Consider the following 26,595-nt stretch of genomic DNA (forward strand, 5'->3'; position numbering starts at 1 on the left):
GTAACGAAATCGTTGCAATACGTGCTCAATTCTCGTCTCGTTGAACGGTTTGTCGAGTTTATCTCGTAAAACCAGCGTCTAACTGGCCGATAAGCCGGGAGTAACCACGACTAAGATACGAGGGATGCGGGCATTACCGCCCCAGAAAGTGGAGTGCCTCGCGTCGCGTCTACCTGTAGGCCTAATGGCTCACTCTTTGAGTGTTTCGCAGAGTATCGTGGTTACAAAGGCCTCGTCGACGTTAGAGTCGTGTGTTAAACGAGAGTCGAGGATCCGGCTGTTACAACGATTTTACTATTGGTCTCGTATCCGTCGCGTCGTTCGTATGCAATCGCTACTTGGCTCAATCTGTACCGTCTATTACACGTACCATATGGAGAATCTGCAATTGGGACATAATATGATTGCTGGAACATTAAGACGATTTTTTCGAAGATAGGTATGCGCTACGTGGAATGTATCGTAGGTGGAAAATCGAAGATTGTTCAAGTTGTATCAGTAGTAGTTTTTTGATGAATCTCGGAAGTGGAAGAGGCGACCAAATAATAGAAATCCAAAAGGTGTATTACAGTTCTTTTGGTAATGGTGTTTTTAATTGGTCCTTCCCACCTTGTTTTATTAGTATTTTTCTGCAATTGTTCGTCTCTCGTTTTGCTTTTCAAATAACCTCTTTTCGAAAATATTTTAATTGTGTATATATTTATATTTTATAATGATATACGTACCGCATATTGTATTTTGTTCAATTTTTTATACATGTATAGATTTATGTTGTATATTGTATCCGTATACATTTATATACATATTATTAATGCATATTGTAAAAATTGTAATATATTGTTCAGTGCGATTGGTTGTGTGTATGATGCTGTGGATCATGAAAATGGTATGCATCACATTTTTTAACCACACCGGATATTCAATATTTGTATATCCGACAGTCCGCAGTCTGTAAAGTGGGACGGGAAAATGTGTTGTATTATATTTTTAGTAAAAAATGAAAATAAAATTAAATTAACGAAAACTAACTTAAAAGTTGTAACTTTTATAGTAATGTTTGAAAAATGTATAAAACATATATATTTATTATATAAATATTAATAAAAATAAAAGAATTTTTTATAATATTAGACAACTCCTTTATATTAATCAAAATATAAATTGTGTTAAGAGAGTTTCTGATCATTGTGTTAACTAATGTTATTAACATTATTTAATATTGCATTATTTTAGATTGAGAAACGGTATATTTCTCTATCTTAAATAATGGAAATTTAAATAATGTTGATTAATGAATATCCCCACTACTGGTCACTTGACCCTTTTAGTTCCAATTTTGGTACCTCAGAGCCATTTTTTTTTAAATCATGGACATTGGGAAGATTTGAACCAAAAATCGTGGACATTGGCTACATAGTTCAATGTCCACGTTTTGTGGACATAGAGGCTTTTCAAAATAAAGTAACAGCTAAATCCCGGGCATGGCCGCTCTTAGGCTTCTCTCTACTAGAACTTTATGGTAGCGTTCGAGATTACTAGATTATTTAGTCATAAAATTATGCGGCCATTTTATTGGTCGAATAAATATTTGAAGCGTCTTTGAGCATCTACGGCTCAAACTTGATTAATTTTATCAGTTCACAGACCTCAACTGATATGAATTATTGGTGTGTGTAATCAGCGAGTATGTAGGCAAACGGATTTAAAATGATACAATGTCGTGCAAATTTAAAGTAACATACAATGTCGTGCACACTTCACAGAGATCGATATCAGGATTTTTGAAGTTAGCATTATTCTATGTTATAAGGAGAACAACCACAAGCACTCCAGCACTTTTCATGATTTACAGTTCTACGAAAAAATAAAAAGTTCTGCATTTTTTATATTAATTGAATGAATTTTTTAATTTAGCGGGAGCAACTATTTTGAATGTAATTAAACATCCTCTTGATAAACAGCATAAATATTTCCGACTGATGCTTCTTAAAAATATACAGAAGTGAATAACACTTAAAACGGAAATCTTTTTCATTTTTATTCTAAACATAAATTTATGATAACTGCATAGTCCATTTAATGATAAATAATGAAAAATACAAATAATAAAAGATTAATGAATAATCAATAATTCTTTTAGATATACGACTTGAATGTAGATATGATTGTAAATTCGGGCCATGTTATCTCGTTTCTGTTTTCTCACCGATAATTGGATGAAATCGAGTTGTAACAAAGGGAGGCATGTCCGTTTCACTCAATTTAACGTCTCTAATCAATTTGGAAAACGCTCATGATTACTCATTCTGTTTATCGGTTCCTCCCCAACGCATCGTGTTATGCCGAGACTGGCAATCCACTCGATTGTTTGGATATTGACGCTCCTCTTTTGCCTCGCCGTAACCGAAAATAAAACATATCCAAGTAGATATCTGTCATAGTTTGTCTAACTTTTTTATCTTTCCTTTCGAATGCTTTTGCAAAAGTTTGCAAAGGCGACAAATGTATAACACTTATTGAAACGAATAATAAATAGCTTTTTAGATGTCAAACTGATCGATCTCATTCTTTATAAATTTCTGAATTTCAGAATTAGAACAAACGATCATAAATTTATGATTTTATCGACTTTCTTTATTTTCTACTTCATAAATTTTAGTTTAAATCAATTTTAAGAGATTTAGCTTCTGAGTAGCTCATATCTATCTATCTATCTATCTATCTATCTATCTATATATATATATATAAGCTCAATCAAATTGACGCTCAATCATCTGCATTCTTTTTCAGAAAAAAACGTTTACTTTGTAGATCCTCGAAAGGACAAACTAGCGCATGACTCCTCCGAAAGTTTTTGGAAGCAAAGACCATTTCGTGGAAATAAATCGCTCAAAATTGTCGGATCAGGATTCCCGAACGAAACCTTGCGATTTCGAGCAGCAAGAGCTACAAATCTTGAAGAGTACAAAAACGCCAGCATAAATACAAGAACTTTGATGGATTTTAACGGTCCAATTATTACAGAGGATTTCAATGATATGAACGATCAGAATCTCGCGAGCCATATACGCGTTAAAAGAAATGAGCCGATCGTTTATCGTCAATCGAGTTCCGGGAATTCGCTTCCACAAAATTTCCATTATAGAACCGATGAGACAAGCATATTTAGTGACTCGACGTTAAAATCAAGCTCAGATTATGAAAATCAATCTGATACCATCGTGGACACCATGATTTCACAATCACGACACAAACGAGGAGTTCTGTCGGAAAACGGACATCGCAGGAAACGCATGAAGGGAAACATTGGGCATTCTAAACACAACGTTCAGACGAAAAATAAAAATAAGAAGCACACTTTGAAGTCTTCGCATCAGCTCGTCACGAAAAAAACGAAAAGTCCAAAGTCAAGTATGTTCTCGTTAATCTTTCGTTTTAAATATATAATATTCATTTAAATATGGTCATTTAATTCTTAACGTATGTTACGAGGAATATTTTTACAAATTAAATAAAACTCAGAATAAAACACTCAAAATTAAGAGAAAAATTGCTCTTATCTGAATTCTTTATTCTTGATCTAGAAAATATATTTAAAATAAATTATATTTTTAGATATATATATATAAACGAACGTTATATAATATTTTTATAATTACAAAATTTTAAATATATTTCAAATTGTATCTATATATTGAAAAAATTTAGTATATATAATTAAAGTTAAATATATTAAAAATTGTTAAATATATTAACCCTTAGTTCCGACCGTCCTTTTCGGCACCTTTAATTCCGACTCCAGGGTCGTTCGCGTCCGAGCGTTATTTGGGACAATAAAAACGCTTCAAAAAATCTGAAAAAATTCAAGTAACTTCCTTCAACCTTCAAGTTGAAGCCCCAATAGTAATATTTTGAAAAAAAAAAAGTTTTAATATTTTTTTTTATGCGCGCAGTATTTAAAATAAAGATCTACTTTTAATGTACAGCATACGATATTAAATACTTCCCAAAAGTGTAAATCTGAATTTTTAGTTTCTCAATATGAATTATTTTCTATTTATCTCATTTATTTGTAGGCAAAAGAAATAATACTCAAAAAATCGGAATGTCTGCCAAAACAATCGATGAGTCGCGGATAGAGAAAAGGGAATCCGGAAATAACTATTTCATCGATGATATTGACAGTGCTAACGAGCAAGCGGAAGTCTTAATTGATCGGAAAGAAGATGCGTCATTAATAAATAATAGAAGTTTGGTAGAACAGAACGCTGTATTGTTACCTTTCGTGCACACCGGAAAAGCGGAATTGCACGTTCGTATCGAAAAGATTTCTACGGATAAGCCTTCGTTTATTAGTCCTAATCATTGGACGGATCATTCTGTCGAGACTAGTCCTTGCTCGATTATGTTACCGAAATATAATACGAGCGATGAAATTCACGATGTTAACGTCACAAATGTTGCCCCAAATTTCGACTCCGCTGAAAAAAAGGAAGCTAATAATGTAATATTGGAGATTACACTGAAAAAGCAAGATCTCGGAAACGTGTTTGGCCAGAAAACAAGCGATTCTGAAAATGTGTCATTCTATAATGGGGAAGCCGAGGCGGAAGCTCATTCGGATGAATCCAACATGCTGAGAATCGAGAACAACCAAAATAGAGAAAAAGAAAAGTACGATCGCACGAACGAGATGTCTGTAGAACTATCGGGCGAGGAAACAAAGTTGCGAGCGAAGAGAAATCAGCAAGTTATGTCTAAATATTTAAAAAATGATGAGAATTTGAAGGAATCGACACATTTCAAAGACGCCGAACAAGGAATCGGAGACACGAAGAGTAAGAAGACAAGGCACAGAAAAAATCGAGGTAATCCTGCTGTGAGATCAATCGAAGAAATGAAGGATCTTGCCGAAAAGTTAATCGCCAAAGTAAGAAATATTTTCATCAGGAATTTTCCTTACAGATTATATCACAGTTTAGTGTAGAAATCCTTCGTTTTCAGATAAACGAACTGCAAGTATATGTGAATAATCGTAATGAAACTCTATGTGAAGGAAATTCCTGTAAAAATGCAGAACGCCTGATTATCGAGGAACCGAAGGCCACTTTGAAGAAGAAAAACATTTTGAGGTCTATATCCAAGATTGTCGAGAACACTGACAATCGCCAGCGCTTCGCAAAGGAAGCGATTTTAGCAGGTAAAAGGTCATCTCGAATGCATTCTAACGGTTTGAGATTCGCGCGAGGAGAGTATCAAACGAGGAGATCACGTCGCAAGTGGGGCAGGTGGATGGATTGGAGCAGCTGTAGCGTCACCTGCGGCAAGGGTCGACAGATCAGGTGGCGGCATTGCTTGCACGACTGTAATGACGCGGAAACCGAGATGGAAGAGAAAGCGTGCCAATTGCCGGCCTGTCCTCCGGGTAAGTTCCTTGGAATATTTTGAAAGATTCTTCCTTCGGTAGACGATGATTGGCGATCGATATTTTGCAGTGTATCAGCGATGTTCTCTGTACCATAATTATTAAAGAAATGTTATGTAAAACAGCAATGTGATTTTATGTGGTACTATAATCTTCCGGTTTTTTAAAATGTATAAAATTGTTTGTTCACATGTATCTGCGTGTCATGAACAAGGATCTCGAATTGCTTCTCGATAAGGAATGTTCGCGAAGTATGAAATTCTTTAAAATCCATTTTATTCTATTGATTTTTTTCTGTGTAACAGTTTTCGTACAAAGATTTTTTTATTATTTCGGATCATGTGCTTATGTTTAACATTACATAGGAACTTTCAAAGTTACAAAAATGCAATTAATAATCGGTGACAATTTATCCCGAAAAATCATTTAAACGATGAAATTCTGGAAATTCGCAAATTACAAACGTTATCGCTGTATAAAATTTAATGAATAAAATTTGTTACAGCCTCGTGAACCTTCCTTGCTTAATAATTATCCATGTACAACACGGTTTGTATTTTGTATAATTGCATAACAAATCGTTTGATGTATATTTTTCATAGTTTCGTTATCAAATACATAATATATTATACAGCATTTTAAACAATATCTCCTTCACCTTCACTATTCACAAATAACGAGGGCGTTCATTGCTTAAAGAGTAAATTTGTAGTAGCTCAATTAACGTATTTAATGTCACTAAATCACATAAGATTCGCGATTGTCCGCCCTTTGCTAATAATCGTGTTACAAAATGTTAACGAGCGTATACTTTCCGTGCAAATAGATACGAATCTATACAACGTTTTCTGCTTTCTTTTCTTAATTAAATGGCGCAGGATTTTGCTCTATCAGCAATTCGTACATTTTTATGTTATGAAATCTGATATCATACAATATTTATAAAGTTTTCTACAATTTTTGCTTACGTCCGTTTTCTGTGATGCTGACTTAAAAAATATTAATAAAATTCAATCGACCATTTAACATTTTTATTCTATTAATTTAGGCATAACGCAAGAATCGAAGTATATTGCGTGAAAAAGAGAGAAACGTACAATTCATCTAAATATTAATACGCTAGATGATACACTCTCTATAAACAATTTGTCAAAAAATATTCAAAGCAAATATTGTATAACATGTTTATGCGATAAATATTATTACAATTGAAATATTACGTCGTCACAGTATAAGTTTTCAACCATTAACAATTTAACATTTTTTATTTTTTCTGGACATTTTGATGGACAAGATTGCTTTTAAATGCAAGGTAAAATGGACTTTTAATAATTAATAACAATTATCGATGAAGATTAAGATTTACAGCGTGCAGATATAATTAGTATCTATTTTTCTTTCATCGAACATGTTTTTAGATATGTCAATTATCAGACACATTTATTGACAATCTGCAAAATATTCTCGTGCATGGCACATTCGTAAATGCTGATTTAAACAAAATGCGCCATATTTAATTTGATGTTATATATATGCTGCGTCTCACTCTTGACTAAGTGCATAATAAAAAATGCTACAAAATAACGATACACGATATTGTCCCGAAAGTTGTATAATCGAACAATCGTGAAATGAATTAAGCGAATGAGAAAGACAATATGCTAATGTAACGCCTTCAATTATTTAATATTTGACTTATTCAGGAGAACGCATAGCGTTACATATACAAATTGATCACATTGATGAAACGCACCTATTCTTTGCGTGCACGTATTCACGCATACATACAAATGTTTTTCACTTCTGCATCGTTACGTAATCAGTATCGATAGTCGCATACCGTGCGCATTGGCATTCACAATTTTGTCCTAGATTAAAAGGATGCAAATCAGTCATCAATGCATAAATTGCAATTTAACCTATCATTCGACTACTTAAATTGTGAATGTTATATTCGATAACTTTGAGCGTTGTTTTAACATCGTCGACCTATCTTGCAATTGAGTCCTACATTATCAGAGAAATGGATTTTGCTTGCTGATTGGCTGATAACGATTATTAATCAAAATTGAGAATATCGGACCCGCAGCCTTGTGTTAATTCTTCTATGGTTTAGGTTTGTATTTAGAACGCGTTTTTATTGATAAAAGCGCGCTTTTATCTCTAAAATTCTATAATATGCTACATTATAATAAAATTCTATTATAATGTAAACTATAGCATATTAAGAGTACGTTAAAACATTGTTGTAAGCGCATTCTGAATACGGGCCTTAGTTTACACCAAGCACTTGATACGCGGATCAAGTACCATATCCGTAAATAACTTGATTTTCGGTTTTGATTGGCCGCTATCAATCAATCAGCAAACGAAATTTGTGCTTGTCTGATAATATAGAACTTTAATCTGCAATTGCAATTATTTGATCTGATATATGTATGTCAAATTGCAGTCAAAGTTTGATGTTCACAGCTAGTTGCACACTTTTGACTTATCATTTATAAGAAGTCATTTGTGTGGAAGAAGAACCAAGGCGCATCTTGTGATATCGTATTGTATATATGAGAAGTTCATTTTCCTCTTATATAATCCTCGTATATAAAACCACAGTGATTTCGTGATCCATGAGATCAGAATACATCACTATTAAAATAGTATATTTCTTGCTTGTTCAACTTGGTTATTCTCGTCAGAGGAACAATAAGCTAGTATGTCTATTTGCTGCTCATCACCTCCAGCTAACACTCGTACATCTCGGTCCACATCAACGCGCATTTTCGTAAGTGTTCTTTCCACTTCTTCCATTGCGTCTATGCCCAAATTATCTACTGAAAATAAAAATATATGAAATAAGATGCAACGACCAAATCAGCACGGTATATATTATGATGATAATATGTTACCTTAATAATACTTACCACCCATCGTAATCACGTCTGTTGCTATAGTTCTCGCAACGGCTAATCTTACATTAGGTACTCTATCATGCGATAAACTGATCAAACATGGTAACATTTCCTTAGAAAACTTCTCGTCCGGAATCGCGTTGTTGCGAATCAGGTGGGCACATACAAGTGCATAAGTTTGCCGATGTATCCACTTTTTAGCGTCTAAAACTAAAGTCCCTCGAAGTTCATGAATAAGAGACGTTACCAAAGCATTCTCGTTGGATAAGTAGCACATTATTCGTGTGATCTGAAGGAATTTAAATTCAAGTTTATAGATGGAATAATCATGAACTACAATGTATATGCGATAGGGTTCAATTATCTTACCACTTCAAGCGCGATGGTTCTAACAGCAGCAACCTTATCTACAAGCAATTGGAAAGACAATGGTGCGATACTCTGGGCCACATCACTCGGACTGAATAGACTTACAATTTCGAGCAATTGTGTAGCCAGTTCCTCCCTAAACCTCCAGTTCCATTCGTTATCTGTGGCAAGAAAATCGCTCAGTCTTGATAGATATTGACAGCGATCGACGGGTTTGAGTATTTTCAGAAAAGTCGCAAAGTGCTTGAGCACACCTATTCTGACTTCGTCTAGATCTTTAATAAAACCGTCGTAAATTGGCACGAGGTCAGAAGCAGTGAGTTCTTCGCCTAAAATCATGGCAATCTCGTGAATGCTAGATGCTAGAGTACGTCTGACTCTCCAGTGTTTCGCGCTCGATAACGACTGGTAAGCCTTCTTCAAGTAATGCCAGTTCTCTTTGCCCAGTGTGAGCACGACTGCAGGAAAGCTAAAGGCACAATAATGTGGAATCTCGGCATTCATGTACACGCATTGAATCGGATCTGCCATTGATACATAATAATTGATTAATTCTTGAGGTACGATCTCTTGTTTATTATATTTCGTATTTAAATTTTTACAAGATTCATCGCTCTTGCCCATGGAGTCTTCGTCATATATATAAAATTTTTTCTCTGGAACAGGGAGGTAAGAGGACAGTAAGAGGACAGACTCCTCTAACCTTTCTCGTGGAGTTTTTAGAAAAGATCTTCGACATCGACGGGAGCACTTTTCCGACGAGTCCATCAAATCGGAATCAAACACTATATTTGGAAAATGGTCATCTTGCTTTTCGGTTTGTTTATCGTCATCTTGCTTTTCTTTTTGTTTATTGAAGAATTTGATCATTTCAGAGACGTTTACATTTGAATCATCATCGTTTGATTGCTCATTTATATTTGAATCATCATCGTTTGATTGTTCGTTTATATTTGAATCATCTATATTCGAAATCATAACAGGATTTGGAATTCTCTCAGAAGAGAATTTTATCATTTTACAGATGTTTATATCATCGTTTGATTGCTCATTTATATTGGAATCATCTGTATTCAAATCCACAAAAGGAACTGCACTTTCGGAAGAAAATTTGACCATTTTATAAATGTTTACATCTGAATCATCGTTTAATTGCTCGTTTATATTTGAATCATCTTTATTCGAATTTAAAACAAGAATTGGACTTTCGGAAGAGCAAGACGAACTATTTTCTTCGATGGGATTTTGTTCAGTTTCTGCTGCCTTTGGGACATTATTACGATTCATCGCTGATTGCCTTGCGGCATGAGTAAGTTCATCATCTAGCGGTATATCTGGAGGTATATAATAATATAAAAATGGATTGTATTTCTCCGCTTCACGCGTTTCTCTCTTTTCATTTTGAAGAACTTTTTCACACCAAGACTGAAAATCAAATAATAGAAATATCATTTTATATCTAAGTAATTTTAAATAACATACATAATAAATTCATAATATAAGTTTACAAGAGTTTTTTTTGAGATATGAAATTACAACAAAATATTTATTTTAAATAACATTTATGTTTAAAATCTTTCGTAATTTCTAGAACTAGAAAAAAATTTGAAATAAAAAGTATAACGTCTATTGTAGTTTTCATATAAAAAAAATTTTAATAAATGTTATACATATATATATATATAATGTTATAATATATATTGTTCTATTCTTACATACTTTTGGGTGGTCAAGTTCTGTGTTTTGGTAATCATCATCTTCTTTCACGGAATCATCTTCTTCGGATACTTTAACGTCCTCATGTTTCACATTCATCACAGGCAGATAAAATGGACTTTTAGTATTATATCTGTATTTGGTATTCGCTAGCATATCTTGCTCCATATCTAATTGATTTTTGAGCACGCTCTTCATAGGAAAGATTCCTTCGTATGAGTAACATATACTGCACAAATATGCATTCAAGTTAGATTAACATGAATTTAAATTGCAATGACAATAGAAAAGTACGCCGTTGTGTGTATGTACCTGGGATGATTATCTTGCTTACTGATATACATTAATTCACCATCCTTATTGTAAGTAACTTCGACGAACTGCTCGGCGAAAGTTGATATAAACGGTCCGAGTATCTGAAAAGCCGATATTTGTACCCATTTGGAGTCATCGTTTAAGTGCTTAACTAGTATATCCGCAAGTAACAATCGCCGATGCTCAGGCGTTAAACAACAAGAGACCGGCATCATGACGTCGACACACGCTTTTCTCACATTCCATATTCTGTCACCGCATAGATCAATAAACATAGGAATCTAGAGACAATTCGAATATATCAGTAAAAGACAGTACCATTTATATTAGATCAAAATATATTCATTAACTCTTTAGTATTCCATTTTTACATTCACGAATAAGACTTACCAATTTGCTGTACAGTTTCTCCTTTCCCACAGCAGTGCACATTTCCCCAAAGTGAGTAGCGCAGATTCTTCTCACCATCATATCTTTATCCTCACATAGGTCTAAGTATCGTGGCAGAAAGACCTTTTCTGTAAGTTCGCTACCAATCAGCGGTGCCAATCTACACATGAGCTGCGAATCAATATAAAATATGGAATATTGGGAAAAATAAATAAGCATTACGAGATATTTAACGTTAAATACATATATATTATCGCAAATAAACTTATGTTTTAATTTTAATCGCTTCTTAAAATTATTTCTGACTACGCAAATTGAAGTTCTCTTAAATAGCTAAACAAGTATATGTAAACATGTGCACTTAAGTATATAATTACATGCAATAAATACGATATTTTTACAATAAAAACAATATTTTTACAGGTATATAATAAATAATATTTATAAAATATTAAGAGAAACAGGTGAGATACATCGTTCCGTTCCGCTCATCAAAGCTGGCTGTGATATGAATCAATAACACCACATCACAACCACTCTGATGGGAGGAACAGTCGATTTTATTTAGTAGCCCTTCCTGAAATGTGCATTAGTTAATAGATTAACGTTTATTGTATATAAGATATACAACTATTGCATACAAAATAAACATATTTCGATTACATACAGATATGTTTATTCAATTATTGTTACAAATTGCATAATCGCATTTAAATAATTAAACTGCACGAGAAAGATATTTAATCAAATATATTTGTGAAAAATTAATCGTTTTCTTTTCCATTTTGAAAAACATACGGGGATACTGTAATATAAATTTATATGTGTGTGAACATATATATAATATAAAATTACCTTACTGTAAAAAAATTATGTTTTTTTATAATTATGTAAAAACATATCTTTTTACAATATTGATAAGAACTTTCATTTATACTTATTCGCTATTTGTAACGTTTTCTCCCTATTCCAATATTCCAAACTTAGTTCTTAAATGTTAAAATATATTATAAAAAAAAACTTTTTCGTGAATTTCTTTCGCACATTCCTAATTCGTCGAATTGTGAGTGTCGCAACGCTCATCAAAGCTGGCTGTGATATGAGCATCATTACATCAGCATATTACAACCACTTTGTGAGCAACGCGAGCACGCTTTCTTCTGTAACCGAGAATATCTTCAAAGCATCGTACGATGATTCTTACATACATTCTTTCACATTTCCGCACGATGTAAACGGAGGGCGATGCATAAAACGGCGATCCAAATCGTCAAAAATGGCTGTGATATGAAATTCAGAGGAGCAACACGCCACAACCAATTTGACGATTGGATCGCGTTCCTTTTCTGACGCTATTCATCAAGACGCTTTAGATGACTTGGATAGTTTCGTGTGGTGATTTTCAAAATGGATCACATGATCTCTTATGAAATTTGACGATACAAATGTGAACATACCGCTAGAGTTGTTTTCCGGTAGACCTTTTTACAGTCATTCGTTCCGTTTATCTCCAGATGTGTCGCATGTGTTATCGATTCAACAGGTACCGACGGCAAAAAGTGAAATCTTCTCGACGATCAATTCTGCGGGCCAGCTCATCAAAATGGCTGTGATATGACTCGAAACATTCCACAACCAATTTGATGTATCGGACCGCAAAAGGTATATCCCTGTTCATGGTGTTGTAACGACGTTCCTCCAATGTATCGTCTCTGCCTCTTCATCGTTTTTCTCAAACCTCACGTATTTTACTTCTCTATTGTTCTGTCATTCGATTTCTTCCTTTTCTGCCTTTGGTCTTAATCACTGGAGCGCGTTGAAAACGGACACAATTTTGATCATCAAAGCTGGCTGTGATAGTCGAACTCTATGACAAACCAACTTTGATGGTAAAAGTATGCCCTCTCTTTCGTCAGGATGCCAGTATTTGTATTTTTCACGAACGTTCTATGCTCCCTTCGCCTCCATTTATCCTTTTTCTTTTCGTTGTATATGGAAATCTTCAAGCGACGATGGCTAAATATTCTTTGCTCTTTTAATCTTGCTCTTAAAGTGCTTTTACCTCGCAAACGTATTACTAAACTCCTTGCATTCCTTTTTCTTTCCCTTTTCCTATTTTTCCTCTCATTTTCCTTATCTTCTTATCGTTATAAATTTCTTGCTTCGATTTGACGTGTTTTTTCGTTGGCGCGACAGATCGTGTAATTTTCATCATGCGATTCTCGTTTTTGCGCAACATTGCCGAGGCGAGCGGACGCCGCATGAAAGACAAGATAGTGAGACGCGATTGCGTAAGAACATCTCACTACCCATGTCTTTCAGGAGGAATCCGTAAATACTGAGAGCTGTATTCCCGATTTCGCATGCGAAGAAACGCGACCGCTGCGTATGTATCTCTAGTCGCGCGAACATAAGATTTCGAAACTTTTTTCGCGCATCAACGAAAATTCGACGTAAAGTAGGCTATACAAAAAGACAAATCTCCAAAAATCGAAATGTCTTAAGTAATTATAGTTACACATAAGAATAAATATAAAAAAATAAAAATACAAAAAATCCTTTTTTAAAGGAATATCTATTCTTATCTACATAAGGATTTTTTTACACTATTACACCGTTTATCCTACTTTCATGAATAACCTTCTTTAACTAAAAATGTAATTTTAAGAATATTCTGTGTACAGCCTCTTTTATGTCAATTCTCCTATTATTAATAATATATAAAATTGGAAATTTTCTATTATCTTTTACTTTATACGAGAGAATAAGAATACGAGAAGATAGGAAGACGAATGAAGCACGAGAAACTTACGGAGATGTTCGCATTTCGGTCATGTTCGTCGGCCATATCGCGGGATCCTAATTGCCACATGTAGGAAAGTTTTTCTATTGTAGGACAAATAACGTTCTCGATTGTGTCGTTGTCAAAGAGGCCTCGTTTCATCAACATTGTCAGTGCGATTCGGGCCATTTGTCGTACCTATGGAGAAAAAGTCTCAATATTTACATCGCCACTGAAATATTTTGATTTCTGTTTTGGGTATCAAAACATGGATTCCAAACATAACAAGGACATGATTCACTTGCCTGATTGTCCTGATCTTTCAGGTATTTCATCACGATATCCAGTAGATGATTGCGGAGAACATCGCCGAAGAGATGCGGTGCTTCGTGGCAGATAATCGCCACATTCGGAATTTGCTCCACCAGGTCTGATCGTACCAAAGCATCTGCGAACAGAAAATGTACATTAGTATGACTTTTGAGAGCGTAGAAGATCATGTATTCATTTCCAATTTTATTTCTAAAAGTACAATCAGTTTCATAAAAGATCGGGACTTTAAGTGGAATCGAATTAACCAGAACAAATGTAAATAAACTCGCTATGTTTTCTTAATCTCTTTAGTCGAATGATATGTTTCAAAAATAAACATTATATTTCCTAAGAAAATTTTTCTCTAGAAACTTCTAGAAGAATGTTATAAATTCGTAAGTCTTTCAAAAGTTTCTATACAGAAAGATTTTCTTTTGTTTACGCAATCGCGATCTGGTTAATATATACATGATCGGTCTCGCGCTATGCTCTTATCGTTGAGACATGTCCGTGTCTTCTGATTTGTCTTTTGAATTAATACATCTTTGATAAAAATCTGATATCGCAAATGTTTTCAAATTTCTTGAAGCTAGAATTGAGCAACAGGAATTAATACATATAATTATATGTATAAATTTTATTAAAAAAAACTCAACGGATGTCGCATCTGTTACATACTGTTCGAACGAAGATTAAATCCCTTTTTTCTCCCAGATTTAACCTAGGGTTAAACCATATAGCGGTGCTACCACAATGTTATCGCTTCTTCACACTTCGTACTTTACACGGCAATATTCGCAGAAGAAGCGTTCTTGAGATGTAGTCATCAACTGAGGATTCGTTAAGAACATCGGCGTTGGTACGGAAAAGCTAGAAGGAGGGGGATGCTAGGAGCGGGAGTGCAAAAGTTTTATACTGGGCCTCATGATAGGCCTTAGGCCATAGACCAAAAGATTAAATTGGTGGGGGAAAGAATTGAGGGTATTTGGGGATACGAAACTAAGAGAAGGAATAGAAAGTGATGTGCGTGCCATCTTGCGGACTCATCAACCGTGATCTTTAAGATCCTTGAACAACCTTGAATTCGTTTTTTCCATTCTGTCCTTCCTTTTCTATTCTCACTTTTCAAGAAAATTTTGTCCTTGTTCATCGTTCTTTTCTTATTTTTCGTTTCTTTCTCTGAAGTTTTTATGAGATTTTTCGAAGGGTACACTTTTCGGCCATTGCACGTTCTACTCAGGCTATTAATCATCATCAGCGAAAATCTATTTTCCTTTCCCTTGTCCAGCGTGCACATTTTCTCGTTCTAGCTTGTGTCAAAAATATCCTGCAGCGGTCAAAGATTTAGAATCACCATGCTAGTAGTATTCCCCTCCATGAGATATATGGAAAAATATTTTTGTTGGACGTATATTTGAGGGTGAAATTTTTTTTTCGGAATCATTGCTTATTTCTTAACACCTTTCTTACGATTCGAGATTAATTAAATCATATAGAGATTATGACAGAAGATGTTTTCATCGTAATTAGACAATAAATTTAATGATAAAAATACCGATAAATCATTTTCTTATAATTCTTTTCAGTTAAATATAATCATACTATATTTCTCGTTGGCAAGTAGTAACAATGTAGAAAATATCAAACATTGAGATGAATGTGCTTTTCAAGCAGTTATCTAAAAAATTTTGTTTTTGAGATTTCGACGACATTCAATGTAGTATTCGAAAGATATAAAATTACTAAACATATGACAGATAAAAAATAATAGTAATCAAAGTTAAAAAAAAGTACATATATATATATATTTTTATTTATTATAATTTGACGATAAATGTACGTGTATTGACCTATTGAATCACAAAGCGTCAATTGTGAATTTGATCAATTCGCAAAAATATTATTTTTGAGCTTTCCGTTATATATTTTTATTGTTTCCGTCGTATAGTTTATTAAAAGTAAGCACTTATGATAAATTTATCGCTAATAATTGAATTAATTTTTTCAAAAATAAAATCAATTTCCATAATAATGGAGACTTATATCTCGAAAGACACGACATACTAAGATAAACATATAGATTCTATAATTAAAGTAATTTCGTTGAAAATACACTATAATAAAATAAATTTTAATAAATATTTGTATGAATAATTCTGAGTAAATATTTACTACAAACATACATTTATTTCATATAAAAACCATTAATTTGATTCAACTACCATGGTTTTATTGAATAAATACAATATTTATTTACTATAAGTAAATGTTTATTCAATACTATTCAAAGAAATATGTATAAAGATTCAGTAAATTTGTTTCCAGTGTAGTTTTTAGTTAAAGAGAGAAAAAAATGTCTTTTTTTTTTATTTCGATCGTCATTTTTTTAATAATATCTACGTATAAAGATCGTCTAGAGATCCTCAAATAAGAAATTGGACATCGTTTAGACAATTTCTGATTAGTTCGCTATATTTTTCAGAACGCTTAAGATAAAATGTAATAAATGCATAAAGTAGAATGCATGAATGTCTCATTCTATTGTACGCATAATTTATCTCATTTTATTTTGAATAGATCCTGAAAAATATGGCGGACAAAACGAAAGGTGTCCAATTTGTTACTTGAGGATCTCTAGCGATAGTCAAGACCATCTTAGCGCGTTCGTAGCTGGGCTGGAGAACACGCTGAGATTTTATACTAGCCCCCCTAGTTTCATAGCTGAAAGGTCAACGCTCCCACTAAAAATCAGGGGAGATCCGACGACTTCCCTTCGTCGGGCGGCATATCCAAAAATATGTAAACGCCCAACAAAATGCATACGTGTCGCGTGCCCCTGAACCGGTGTTGATGCACGTATTTTGTCCCCCTTCCGCATGTTCCCCTACGGAAAAACACCAATGGTGGCACGTGTTCACGGTGCAAGATGTTCCGCGGTTCGCCCCTAAAAATAGCTGGTTAGGACACTGCTACCTTTAGGGTAGCCGCACATCGAGATGCACATAAAATCGCATCATCCCTCGTGCTATCGTGTGCTTCACCATTTCTGGATGAACAACATGTACTATGTTCGTATTGCGCGGATCTCGATTGATGGTGGTCTCTCAACAGATTTCAAGCTGATTTTGTTTTCCTTCGGATATTGCGGAAGATAATCATTGATCACAAATATTTACATAATAAATTTTAATATTACGCATGTTTTGAATTTTTTTATTCTAATGAGATCTAAATACTATAATAAGCTCGTATATAACATATACATCCTCAAAATATTTTCAATTAAAAAAGAACTTTGAGTAGAGATGACGATATCAGATTTCATCAAAACATATTAGCGTTATTATTAATTTATATTTTACATTAAAAATATTCAATATAGAGAATCGGCCATGATTTATTATCTGATCACGATTTATGATGAAGTTTAAACACATATTGTACAAATATAAATATCGCTTTCTATGATCATGATCAATTTATTTGTACTGCAATTTACTTTTACTCTTCTAAAACGTTTTGCATAATGAAAATGTTAAAATAAACAGTTTACTATTTTTTTTTTATCATTTCTGTGATGTGGATACATTTTTTATTTTGTGTCTTTTCAAATTTGATAGAAATAATTATCATCAATGAATAATCTTATTCCGTTCTTGATGGATTGTGAGAACGGAAAATCAGGATTGGAAAAGTTGCTGTGTAAAAGTAATTTAGTTCCAGTTAGTTTTTTATCTCAAAAATTAGTTACCACAATAAGTTACTGAATATCGAAAGCAACATTACAGTCATAGTTATCTAAAAAGGTAACGAATCATTATTCTTCTGTTAATTTTTGTAATATTTTGTATTGCTATTTTAATCACAATAATTCTCTGTCTCATACATTTAATTTATGCATTTTTAACATTTTTTAATTAATTTTATTTATTATACTAAACATTAGATTACAAGCTATATTATTTATAATAAATTAATATATACATTTGGAATAAAAATTATGATATTTCAGAGATAAAGATATATTTCGATTACAAGTAATAATCACTGTTCATTGAACATTTTACTTTTTTATTAGACTGTATGTTGACGAATAAATTTGATATAAAACAAGACTCGGCATGTGATTCACTTTTCGATCAATTTTCAGCGATCGGCATGTAATCTGCGCGCGGGTTGATGAGAAAAAAGACGAGAAACTAAGCTGAAAATCGATCGAAAAGTGCATCGCACGTCGAGCTTTAAATTATAAAGTAACTCTTAAATTAGTTACTAATTATTAAAAAAAAATGTAACTAAGTTAAATTATAATTACAAATATAGAAAAAAGGAATTCAGTTACTGAAAAAAATAACTACACTGCAACTTCGATACAAGTAACGAGTTACTTTCCTACACTGTAAAATACACAAAGAGCTATAAAATATTAAATATATTTGATACGCTCGAGGGAGTTTTCGAAAAGAAGAGACCTGAAGGGAACACAATCGATCGGAAAAGAACATACTAGTTTACTGATGGACTGTAACTCCAGGTAAAGAATTTGCCAATGTACAAAAGACTTTGAGAAGTTGATCGGGTCAACGTTCATCGAGATATGTCAGGAAACTGGTCAAGACAAGTTCCACTTCGAAAACTGCACCGCTGATATAAATTATTTTTCTTTTCCTTGTATCCATAATTATCGAACTTTCAAAATCCGTTTTTCATAAATCGTGATACTCAACTAAAACTTTTGATTTTGTATTTTAATTTGTATTCTCATTATATATATGCATTTTTAACGTCGAATATATTCGTTTAATTTACTTTCCTAATTTAAAAATTTCACATCAATAGAAAGTGAGAATCAGATAATAGCATTTTTAATAGCGCTATAATCTACTTACACATTAATGACTGTTTTTAGCTTGCAATCAGAAATAAACAAGAAAAAAAAATTATCGTACGATTCTACTGTATATGAAATAATGCACCGACAGACTGCCACACATCTCGAGTATCAAGAGGTGGCAGAAGGATGCGTCTGTAAATCCTGGTACCCGCATGCGCCACGTAAGATTTCTTCGTAGCCAGAGATGGCGATGTTTAAATTAAGAACAGAGTGGGTTTACGTCCGAGACCCGGGGGCTGTGCCCTCTCGTATAAATATCACGGCGGCTTAATGCTATATCCTCGAATCCACGAGCGACTTCCGGCATTGTGGCGCGTGCCATGCCGGAAGCGAGGGCACATCGTCCTCATCTTTCGTCGTTGCCTCTAACGATAACGCTTACTTTTCGCCGCATTATATCTTGCTCTCTCCTTCGACCCCAAACGAAAACGACTCATGCCCTGTCTTCCCCTTAAGAAACAGCCCCGATACAGCTGGTTGCTAATATTTATACGTTTCCTGTGGCAACACGTTACTTAAGCGACCTACCTCCCTCCGCCATTCAAGGAGACATGCCCAATTTTGTAGCGAAACACAAGACGTTATTTCGGTTAAGGAAGAATTATATGCGACGAATTTTGATACCCATAATTGAGTATACCTATTTTTAAAACATTACTCAGACATTTGACTTCGATAGTTATACTATGTCTTGACTTTTCGAAAATATACTGTTGATTTTCCGTGATATGTGCGATATTACTTACACATAATGTGGAAATTTAGCGGAAGAAATCTTCAGACATTTGACTATCTTTACACATTTTATTAAATTTCGGTCAGGAGTTCGTCGGCGCTGCTAATATTAACGTTTTCTGTGCTAAAACAAGATTATTTGAACAAATCTCTGTTTAAAAAATTCAATTTTCAGCAAGGTGGACGGCATTATTTTAAGAAAAAAGGAGAATTACGTATTGTAAGCTTTCAAACGTTGCTGTGTTTGTAGTTTTTGTAAAACTATTGGTCACAGAGATTAGAAAGTGAAAGCGTAACGTTGGATAATTTTGACAATAACGAGAAAGAGTGTCTAACAATCGTGCCAATATACGAGAGAAAAATTTTAAAAACTTTTTGTGCATTCCCCGATTGAAACAGCATAGAATCAATAAGTTCCGCTAGCATCACAACTATCGAATAAATATATTATGCTTTCGTTTGCAATCGACAAATTATGTAGCTTAAGATTATTGTCTACGATGCTATATTTTGCGACCGTAATAATTCTTAAATTTAATAAATTACGTCAATTGTGTAAGTTTAAACATAAAAGACAAACAATAAGGATGCAAAATAAAAAAGCGTAAGGTATACAACAAAATATGATTAAAAAGCATTTTAACAATTAATTACATTTTTGCTTTGACATGCATGAGTGGTGCGAAGGATTTGTCTCAGAAATGAACATTTTCAATCCTTCCACATCAAACGTATACAAAGAAGCAAAAAAAAATACAGCAATACATTTTTTGTGATTCACAGCATTGCTCTCGGTACAAAGAAATGCCAGCGTGTAAAAATATTAGGAAAAAAGCTGAAATTTGCGTCATTGTACGATATCATATATATATATATCGTGCGGTTATATTCATTGTTAGAAGCAAAAACGATGTTATGAAGTAAAGCAGTAAAATTATAGACAGGTGTTCAATAAACAAATTTTTTATGAGAAATATATAAAATTTTTCTCTCAAGGATATATAAGAAAATATTTATGTGAAAGAAATATAAGCTTGTAAGAAAGCTGTTTAGCGCGGAAATGTTTCTCGGCTATTTTTGCACAGACTATAAACTTTGTAGAAATTACAATGATTTCAAATGTTGCTGCAAATTTGCAAGCAATTTAAAAAACAAAAGGTATATATTTTAAGGGCAGTGTTCGATTAATGATTCGAAGAATGCGACTTACCATTATCGTTGATAACAAGTTGCACAAGTTGCATGACTTCTTCGACAATTAACGTTATTTTGTTATTGACCGCTCCGCGAAACAATTCCACCAATATACGCCCAACCATTTGTCTGTAACAGAAAATCAGAACGATGACGTTAGATCACTGCCAGGTATTTGCGTAATATTATCGATCGATTTGCGTTCGTCAAGACGTAAAGTCTTGAATCGGGGCTCGCGCGATGCGGTATACGTTTAATTAAAGAGTCTAAGGAAAATATGTTAACGTTAATGGCTACCGTAGACAAAATTCCGTAACAGTAAAGCGTAAACTTAAGCTTAAGCCCTAAGCCGTAAGAGATTAATCAATCACAATCGAATGTAAGGAGAATAATCAATTATGATTGGCCAATTTTGCTTAAGGCTTTAAGTTTGCCTTAAAATCCCATCACTTACGCCGTTTTATCATCACGTTTCGCACAACATTAGTTAATTAAACCGATGAACCTATCTCTCTATTAAAATTGCATATTTTTGTGGAGCTAATTAAATTATATTAATATAAATAATCGCTATGAAGTGTAGCGATAAATAGCAATTTCGTGCTGCTGTTTTCAACGGTAAGTAGATAGAATACGTAACGAAATTTTCCAATGTAAGTCAACCCATGGTGTGTTTGACATTCGTATATTCGCTTTCTAAGATATGTTTGCGTTCCACTCATACATCATCTCACTTCTTTGTGTGATCGTTCTTTTCTCTAATATTATACTCGACGTTAAGTTTCTTATTTTTTTTTTACCAATAATTGCATCACTCAGAAAAATGGTCTGGTTGAATTAAACAGTAATTCTAGCGGAAAATGGACAAATTAGAATTTTCTGATTAAATCTACTAAAATTCTGATTGTGGATGTATAATTATCCGATGAAAATAAGAATTCTAGTAAAGTTTACCAGAAATATTGTATTAATCATAATTTCGGTTATCTCAACTAGAATTTTAATAAATTTAACCAGGATTTTTTTCCAGTGATATATGTATCGTTTCAATCATTCTCAGAGATGCATCTTTGATAATTTTTTCCTACATTATAATACAATCATCGCGAATAATTGTAAGCTTTCTGTAGCTCAATTAATTGGTTTAAATAAATTAATCTAGACTACAAATTAATTAATAATACAAATTAAGGATACTTTTAGATTAATTTTAGATCTTTTTGCAGTGTTTCTTATAATAGAAACTAATTAATAAATTAAGCAAAGAAAGTTACATTTTGCTTTGCCCAATGTATTTAAAGTAATACATTTTCTGCAAAAGTTGGAGACGCAATTTAGAAGTAATTCGATTTCATTATAATAATTGTGTAAAGGAATGTGTCTACCGTTAAATTATTGTACTTAAAAGAAAACGAAAGAACTTCATATACTTGGTACTTGTTTGATACTTTTGTTCCACCTATCTTGATGATAAAAATTTCCATAAACTCGATTTGATGATTAAATGTATAAAAACATGCGCAATTTAATCACTATCGTCAAGAAAAATGACAGAGGAATCTGCGAAGATACAGAAGATACTGAGAAGCAACATGTGTCTACCTTGCCGTGTATACGATATATTCAATGTTGAAGTGCTAAAAGGAAAATATAAGAGCAAACGCCGCAAATTTCAAGACAGTTGATTATATTCATCAATTATTCATACACGTTGTCCGCGTATTTCGGCGCATTTGGTCCCGTAAAAATTCCAGCGAACTCGAATAAGTTCGATAATTAAATACATAAACCGAGTTAGGCTTCAACATGGCCATCTCTCGAAGCTGCGAGCCATAAAGGAAGAAGACGAAAGAAGGAGAAGAAGAAAACACCAAGTATCGAGGCAAACAAGCATCAGGACAAGTACGACAAGGAAAACGAGACGAGACGAGACGACGTTTGCGGGCAGCGCACCATCATCGCAGGCCATGAAGGCGGCGGCCGCCCTCCTCGACGAGTGGAATCGAAGACGAAGAGCAGGAAGTGGAAGACGAAGTATCGCCGCCGCGTAGTTCGATCACGTCGCTACCCTTCCCTATACCCGTACCCCTGCGTGCCCTTTCCCGTTCGGCGTAACTTCACCCCACCGCGACGTCGGGGGACCCTCCCCTCTTGCAGAGGAGATGCGAGAATGCGCGCGAGTGGGGTCGAGCGGTGGTGCTATGGACGAGGTAGGGAGGGCGGCGGCGGAGCGTCGGCGGTGGTGGAGGCGACACCAACGGAACACCGTTGACGGTACCCCACCAGAAACGCAGCAGCGCATCGCCGAGTGGGGCAGAAGCGTTCTCCAAAGTAGTTGGAGAACGCGCGACTAAACGGTACCGCCCGTGAACGCCTACCATCCTGGCGCAAACATGGCCGCCGACCGCGGCAGCGGCGATGACGGTAGTCGCAGCGGCCACGACGACGACGACGTCGACGAAGGCGAGGGAGAACGAAGACGGTCTTCCCTGTGGAATTTTCGGGAGTAGGTGCGCGCGCGCACGGCCGCGCTTTGCGGTTCTCCGCGTGCGGAAGTCCCTCCCCGGTGCCGGTACGCGACGTGCGTCTTACCCTGCTCCCAGGCGCCCTCTACCCACCTGTATCCCGTAGGGCGACGACTTAGGTTCATTTTATCCGGACCCAGACACCCCCTGGCCCAAAATTGAAGTACCCGGTGCCGACACTTCCCTACAGCCTACCATGCGCATGATCACCGTAGTTTGTGAAGATCGATAAAGAACACGGCGTTTTCTTCCTCCTCCTCTTCTCACGCGATTGTAGTTGTGTGTATATATATATATATATATAAAATGTGTGTACATATATATATATTTATATACATAATATATGTGTACAAGGGAGGACCAATTTTAGGTACCGCCACGAATGACGTGGACCTTTTCTTTCGTAATATCGATAAACTGCACAAGTGAGTTGCGAAAGAAAAGAAACTTAGCACGTTGGAAATGCAAATTTGTGTGCTTCGGAAATCGAGTGTTTACTGTAAAGTCGTCAATAAAAAAAAATGCACACACTATCCTTTTATTTTATTGCTGTTAACTAATCTTTTGATTAGTAAGATAACAAAATTACACCAGATATCGCAACTTTACATTAAAAAATAATTCTAGGACGCGTTAATCTTTACACTTGTAATGGATAAAAGAGGATAAAAATTAGTTTATTAAAATTAAAATATGATCAAAGAATTTTTGATATATTTTTATTATCATTCTTAGTGGTAAATAAAATATAAACAAAAATTTTTCAATAATAAAGAACCGCCATTTTATAGTTAAATGCGCCCAAGTATCTATTGTGACTGATTTTTTAATTAAAAAAATAATCTATAATTAATGTTGACGTTAAAATTATGTTCAATTTATAATCTAAAATAATTTTTTCTTTGATTTGAAAAAATAACTGAGAAATTAATTTCCTCATAAGAAAAATGCAATATCCGACAAAAGAAAAATACCATTTCTTTTTCCGTTCAAAGATCGTGTCTTACAGAAATTATAAAAATAAAAGAATAAAAAAAGTACATCTCGTCTAGAAATATCTCCTCGTAAATCAAAAAAATCCCCGCTGGCATTTCAAAATAGACCATTTACGATTACTTTTTTGAAATATGTAGTCAAACAGCGATTTCCGCACACACGGAACATGACCTGAACGCTTTTACTGCTCCGTAGATTTATTAGGTTCTTTTTAAACACCCCATTTTCCGATAATCCTTTTCCCAGTGTTTCCGACGTCCTTTTTCCTCTGTTCGAACTCAGGTACTTCGATAGTCTGTTGTCTTATCCAGAAACAAATGCACAAAGAGGAAACAATAAAGTAAAGAGGAGGATGCAAAAGCAAAATACTCTTTTAGTTGTATTAATAAAACTAATGAACATAGATATTTCGCACAGAAAAAGTAAAACATAGGGGCAGCTTCTCATTGAATCGGACGGAACAAATACGAAAAGAACTAAAAATTCTTGAATAGCTTGACCTGTAAAGGATGAGAAATCAGTTACAGCTGTCCAGAATTTCTATTGAAATTTAAATAGGCAGCAAAAGAAAGATACGATATCCTTGTAAAAAATGAAATTTGCGTAAATAGGGAAAAAGCGTTACGTTCTTGTTTGGTGTTTGACGAGCGCGAGTATAATTCCTTTACAATCGAAAAAAGAAGGATTGAAACGTGTTAATTTTTAGAAAGCGCTTTGAACTTCTGCAGCTTTGTCTTGAGTAGTTCTGTTATAACTCAAGATTCGTTATAATTCATTATTTCATTGTACTGCTTGCTTTATTGCTTTAAAATATGACATTATTTTAGTGCCACTATAGTGGACTTTCCCGTCCTGTAAAAGGATTAAGTGTCGCAAAAGAAAGATAATGAGCGACAGAATTAGGAGGTAAACGCACTTTTCTTTATTCAAGATAAATGAATACCTGGAATGATCACCTTCAGATCATCACTCGAACTTTTCTTCTCACTAACACTTGTCCTAGCACGTACTCTTTCGGAAACATTCCGCAGGACTTTAAGACAGCCCGATAAGATCGCACCGTCTTTGAATTTCCGAGTAGTTTAGGAAGCTGAACAGGTGCGCACGCGACGCGCGAGAGAATTTTTGTGACCGCTGAGACAGAACGGCCACATGACGATAAAATTCGTTAATTAATTGGAAACTTTTCTATATATAATTAGAATATAATCGTGTCCCGATCGAAATTATTTTCCATATAGTGATAATAATTGGAAAGACCAAACGACAAATATAATAGACGTATTACTTATCTTTAACGATACAAAAGAATTCCTACAAAATTATCGAGAAAAGTTTTACTAAGAATTTAATAGAAAATTATTTCCAAAAGTACCTCTATTACTAAAGAAAAATTTTTTTAATTACGATGTCTTGTACATAAAAATTATGTCACCGAATAAGTGTTCCTGTCTGTATCATGCAATATTCTTCTTACAAGGTAAGAAGTAATTTTTTATTGCATCCATCATCTCTGTGTCACTACTTTACAATATACAATTTTGATAATTATACATGAATTTTTAACGTCAGTCTTTTTGCGGTTCGATTTGCATTAACATATCTAGAGTATACTAGGAAGTTATGAAAGAGAGAAAGGGGGTGAAGAGAGCGAAAAGAGGCAGAGAAAGAATATTAAGATTTGCTGACTTTCTAATCTTTTCGTACAAGTTCGCAATACCGGAAAGAAGATCGAACGGTATGTCGTAAATCTCGAACGAGATACAATATACGCAGCGAAACTATGCGGCGGTCTTGTCCGATGGGCATCAGGTCGATCGGACAGACATGCGATTCGCGGGCGACCAGTTTTGCGGAGCCGTTCAACAGCGTGGCTTTCCGTCTCTTCTTTTCACCCGCGCGGAGACGTTGAGGGAAAAGAGAAAGAAGATGATGACGATGAAGAAGAAGAAGAAGAGAAAACAAGTAGAGAAAAAGAGGGAAGAAAGTGGGAGAGAGAGAGAGAGAGAGAGAGAGAGAGAGAGAGAGAGAGAGAG

General features: G+C 34.4%; 2 protein-coding genes across 2 annotated transcripts in view; one reads left to right on the plus strand and one right to left on the minus strand.

The window, feature by feature from the left end:
• The first annotated feature begins 3,230 nt into the window (after nucleotides 1-3,230).
• LOC108783102 (uncharacterized) lies at nucleotides 3,231-5,544 on the plus strand. Its single transcript, XM_018551580.1, has 3 exons — nucleotides 3,231-3,411; nucleotides 4,077-4,930; nucleotides 5,005-5,544. The coding sequence occupies exons 1-3, from the start codon at nucleotides 3,231-3,233 to the stop codon at nucleotides 5,446-5,448; spliced, it is 1,479 nt and encodes a 492-aa protein (XP_018407082.1). The 3' UTR covers nucleotides 5,449-5,544.
• Nucleotides 5,545-7,516: 1,972 nt separating this feature from the next.
• The window catches only part of LOC108783482 (serine/threonine-protein phosphatase 4 regulatory subunit 1), a 108,645-nt gene continuing 89,566 nt past the window's right edge, over nucleotides 7,517-26,595 (minus strand). The window contains exons 2-11 of the mRNA XM_018552056.1: nucleotides 21,055-21,167; nucleotides 14,209-14,351; nucleotides 13,934-14,101; nucleotides 11,122-11,292; nucleotides 10,729-11,012; nucleotides 10,420-10,645; nucleotides 9,798-10,125; nucleotides 8,701-9,662; nucleotides 8,344-8,620; nucleotides 7,517-8,253 (exon numbers count right to left, since the gene is read on the minus strand). Of these exons, the coding sequence (XP_018407558.1) occupies nucleotides 8,072-8,253; nucleotides 8,344-8,620; nucleotides 8,701-9,662; nucleotides 9,798-10,125; nucleotides 10,420-10,645; nucleotides 10,729-11,012; nucleotides 11,122-11,292; nucleotides 13,934-14,101; nucleotides 14,209-14,351; nucleotides 21,055-21,163 (2,850 nt within the window). The 5' untranslated portion in view covers nucleotides 21,164-21,167 and the 3' untranslated portion in view covers nucleotides 7,517-8,071. The remainder of the gene's footprint in view (nucleotides 8,254-8,343; nucleotides 8,621-8,700; nucleotides 9,663-9,797; nucleotides 10,126-10,419; nucleotides 10,646-10,728; nucleotides 11,013-11,121; nucleotides 11,293-13,933; nucleotides 14,102-14,208; nucleotides 14,352-21,054; nucleotides 21,168-26,595) is intronic.

This window comes from Cyphomyrmex costatus, unplaced genomic scaffold (assembly GCF_001594065.2).
Source record: "Cyphomyrmex costatus isolate MS0001 unplaced genomic scaffold, Ccosl1.0 scaffold10, whole genome shotgun sequence".
In the NCBI taxonomy this organism is placed as follows: Eukaryota; Metazoa; Arthropoda; class Insecta; order Hymenoptera; family Formicidae; genus Cyphomyrmex; species Cyphomyrmex costatus.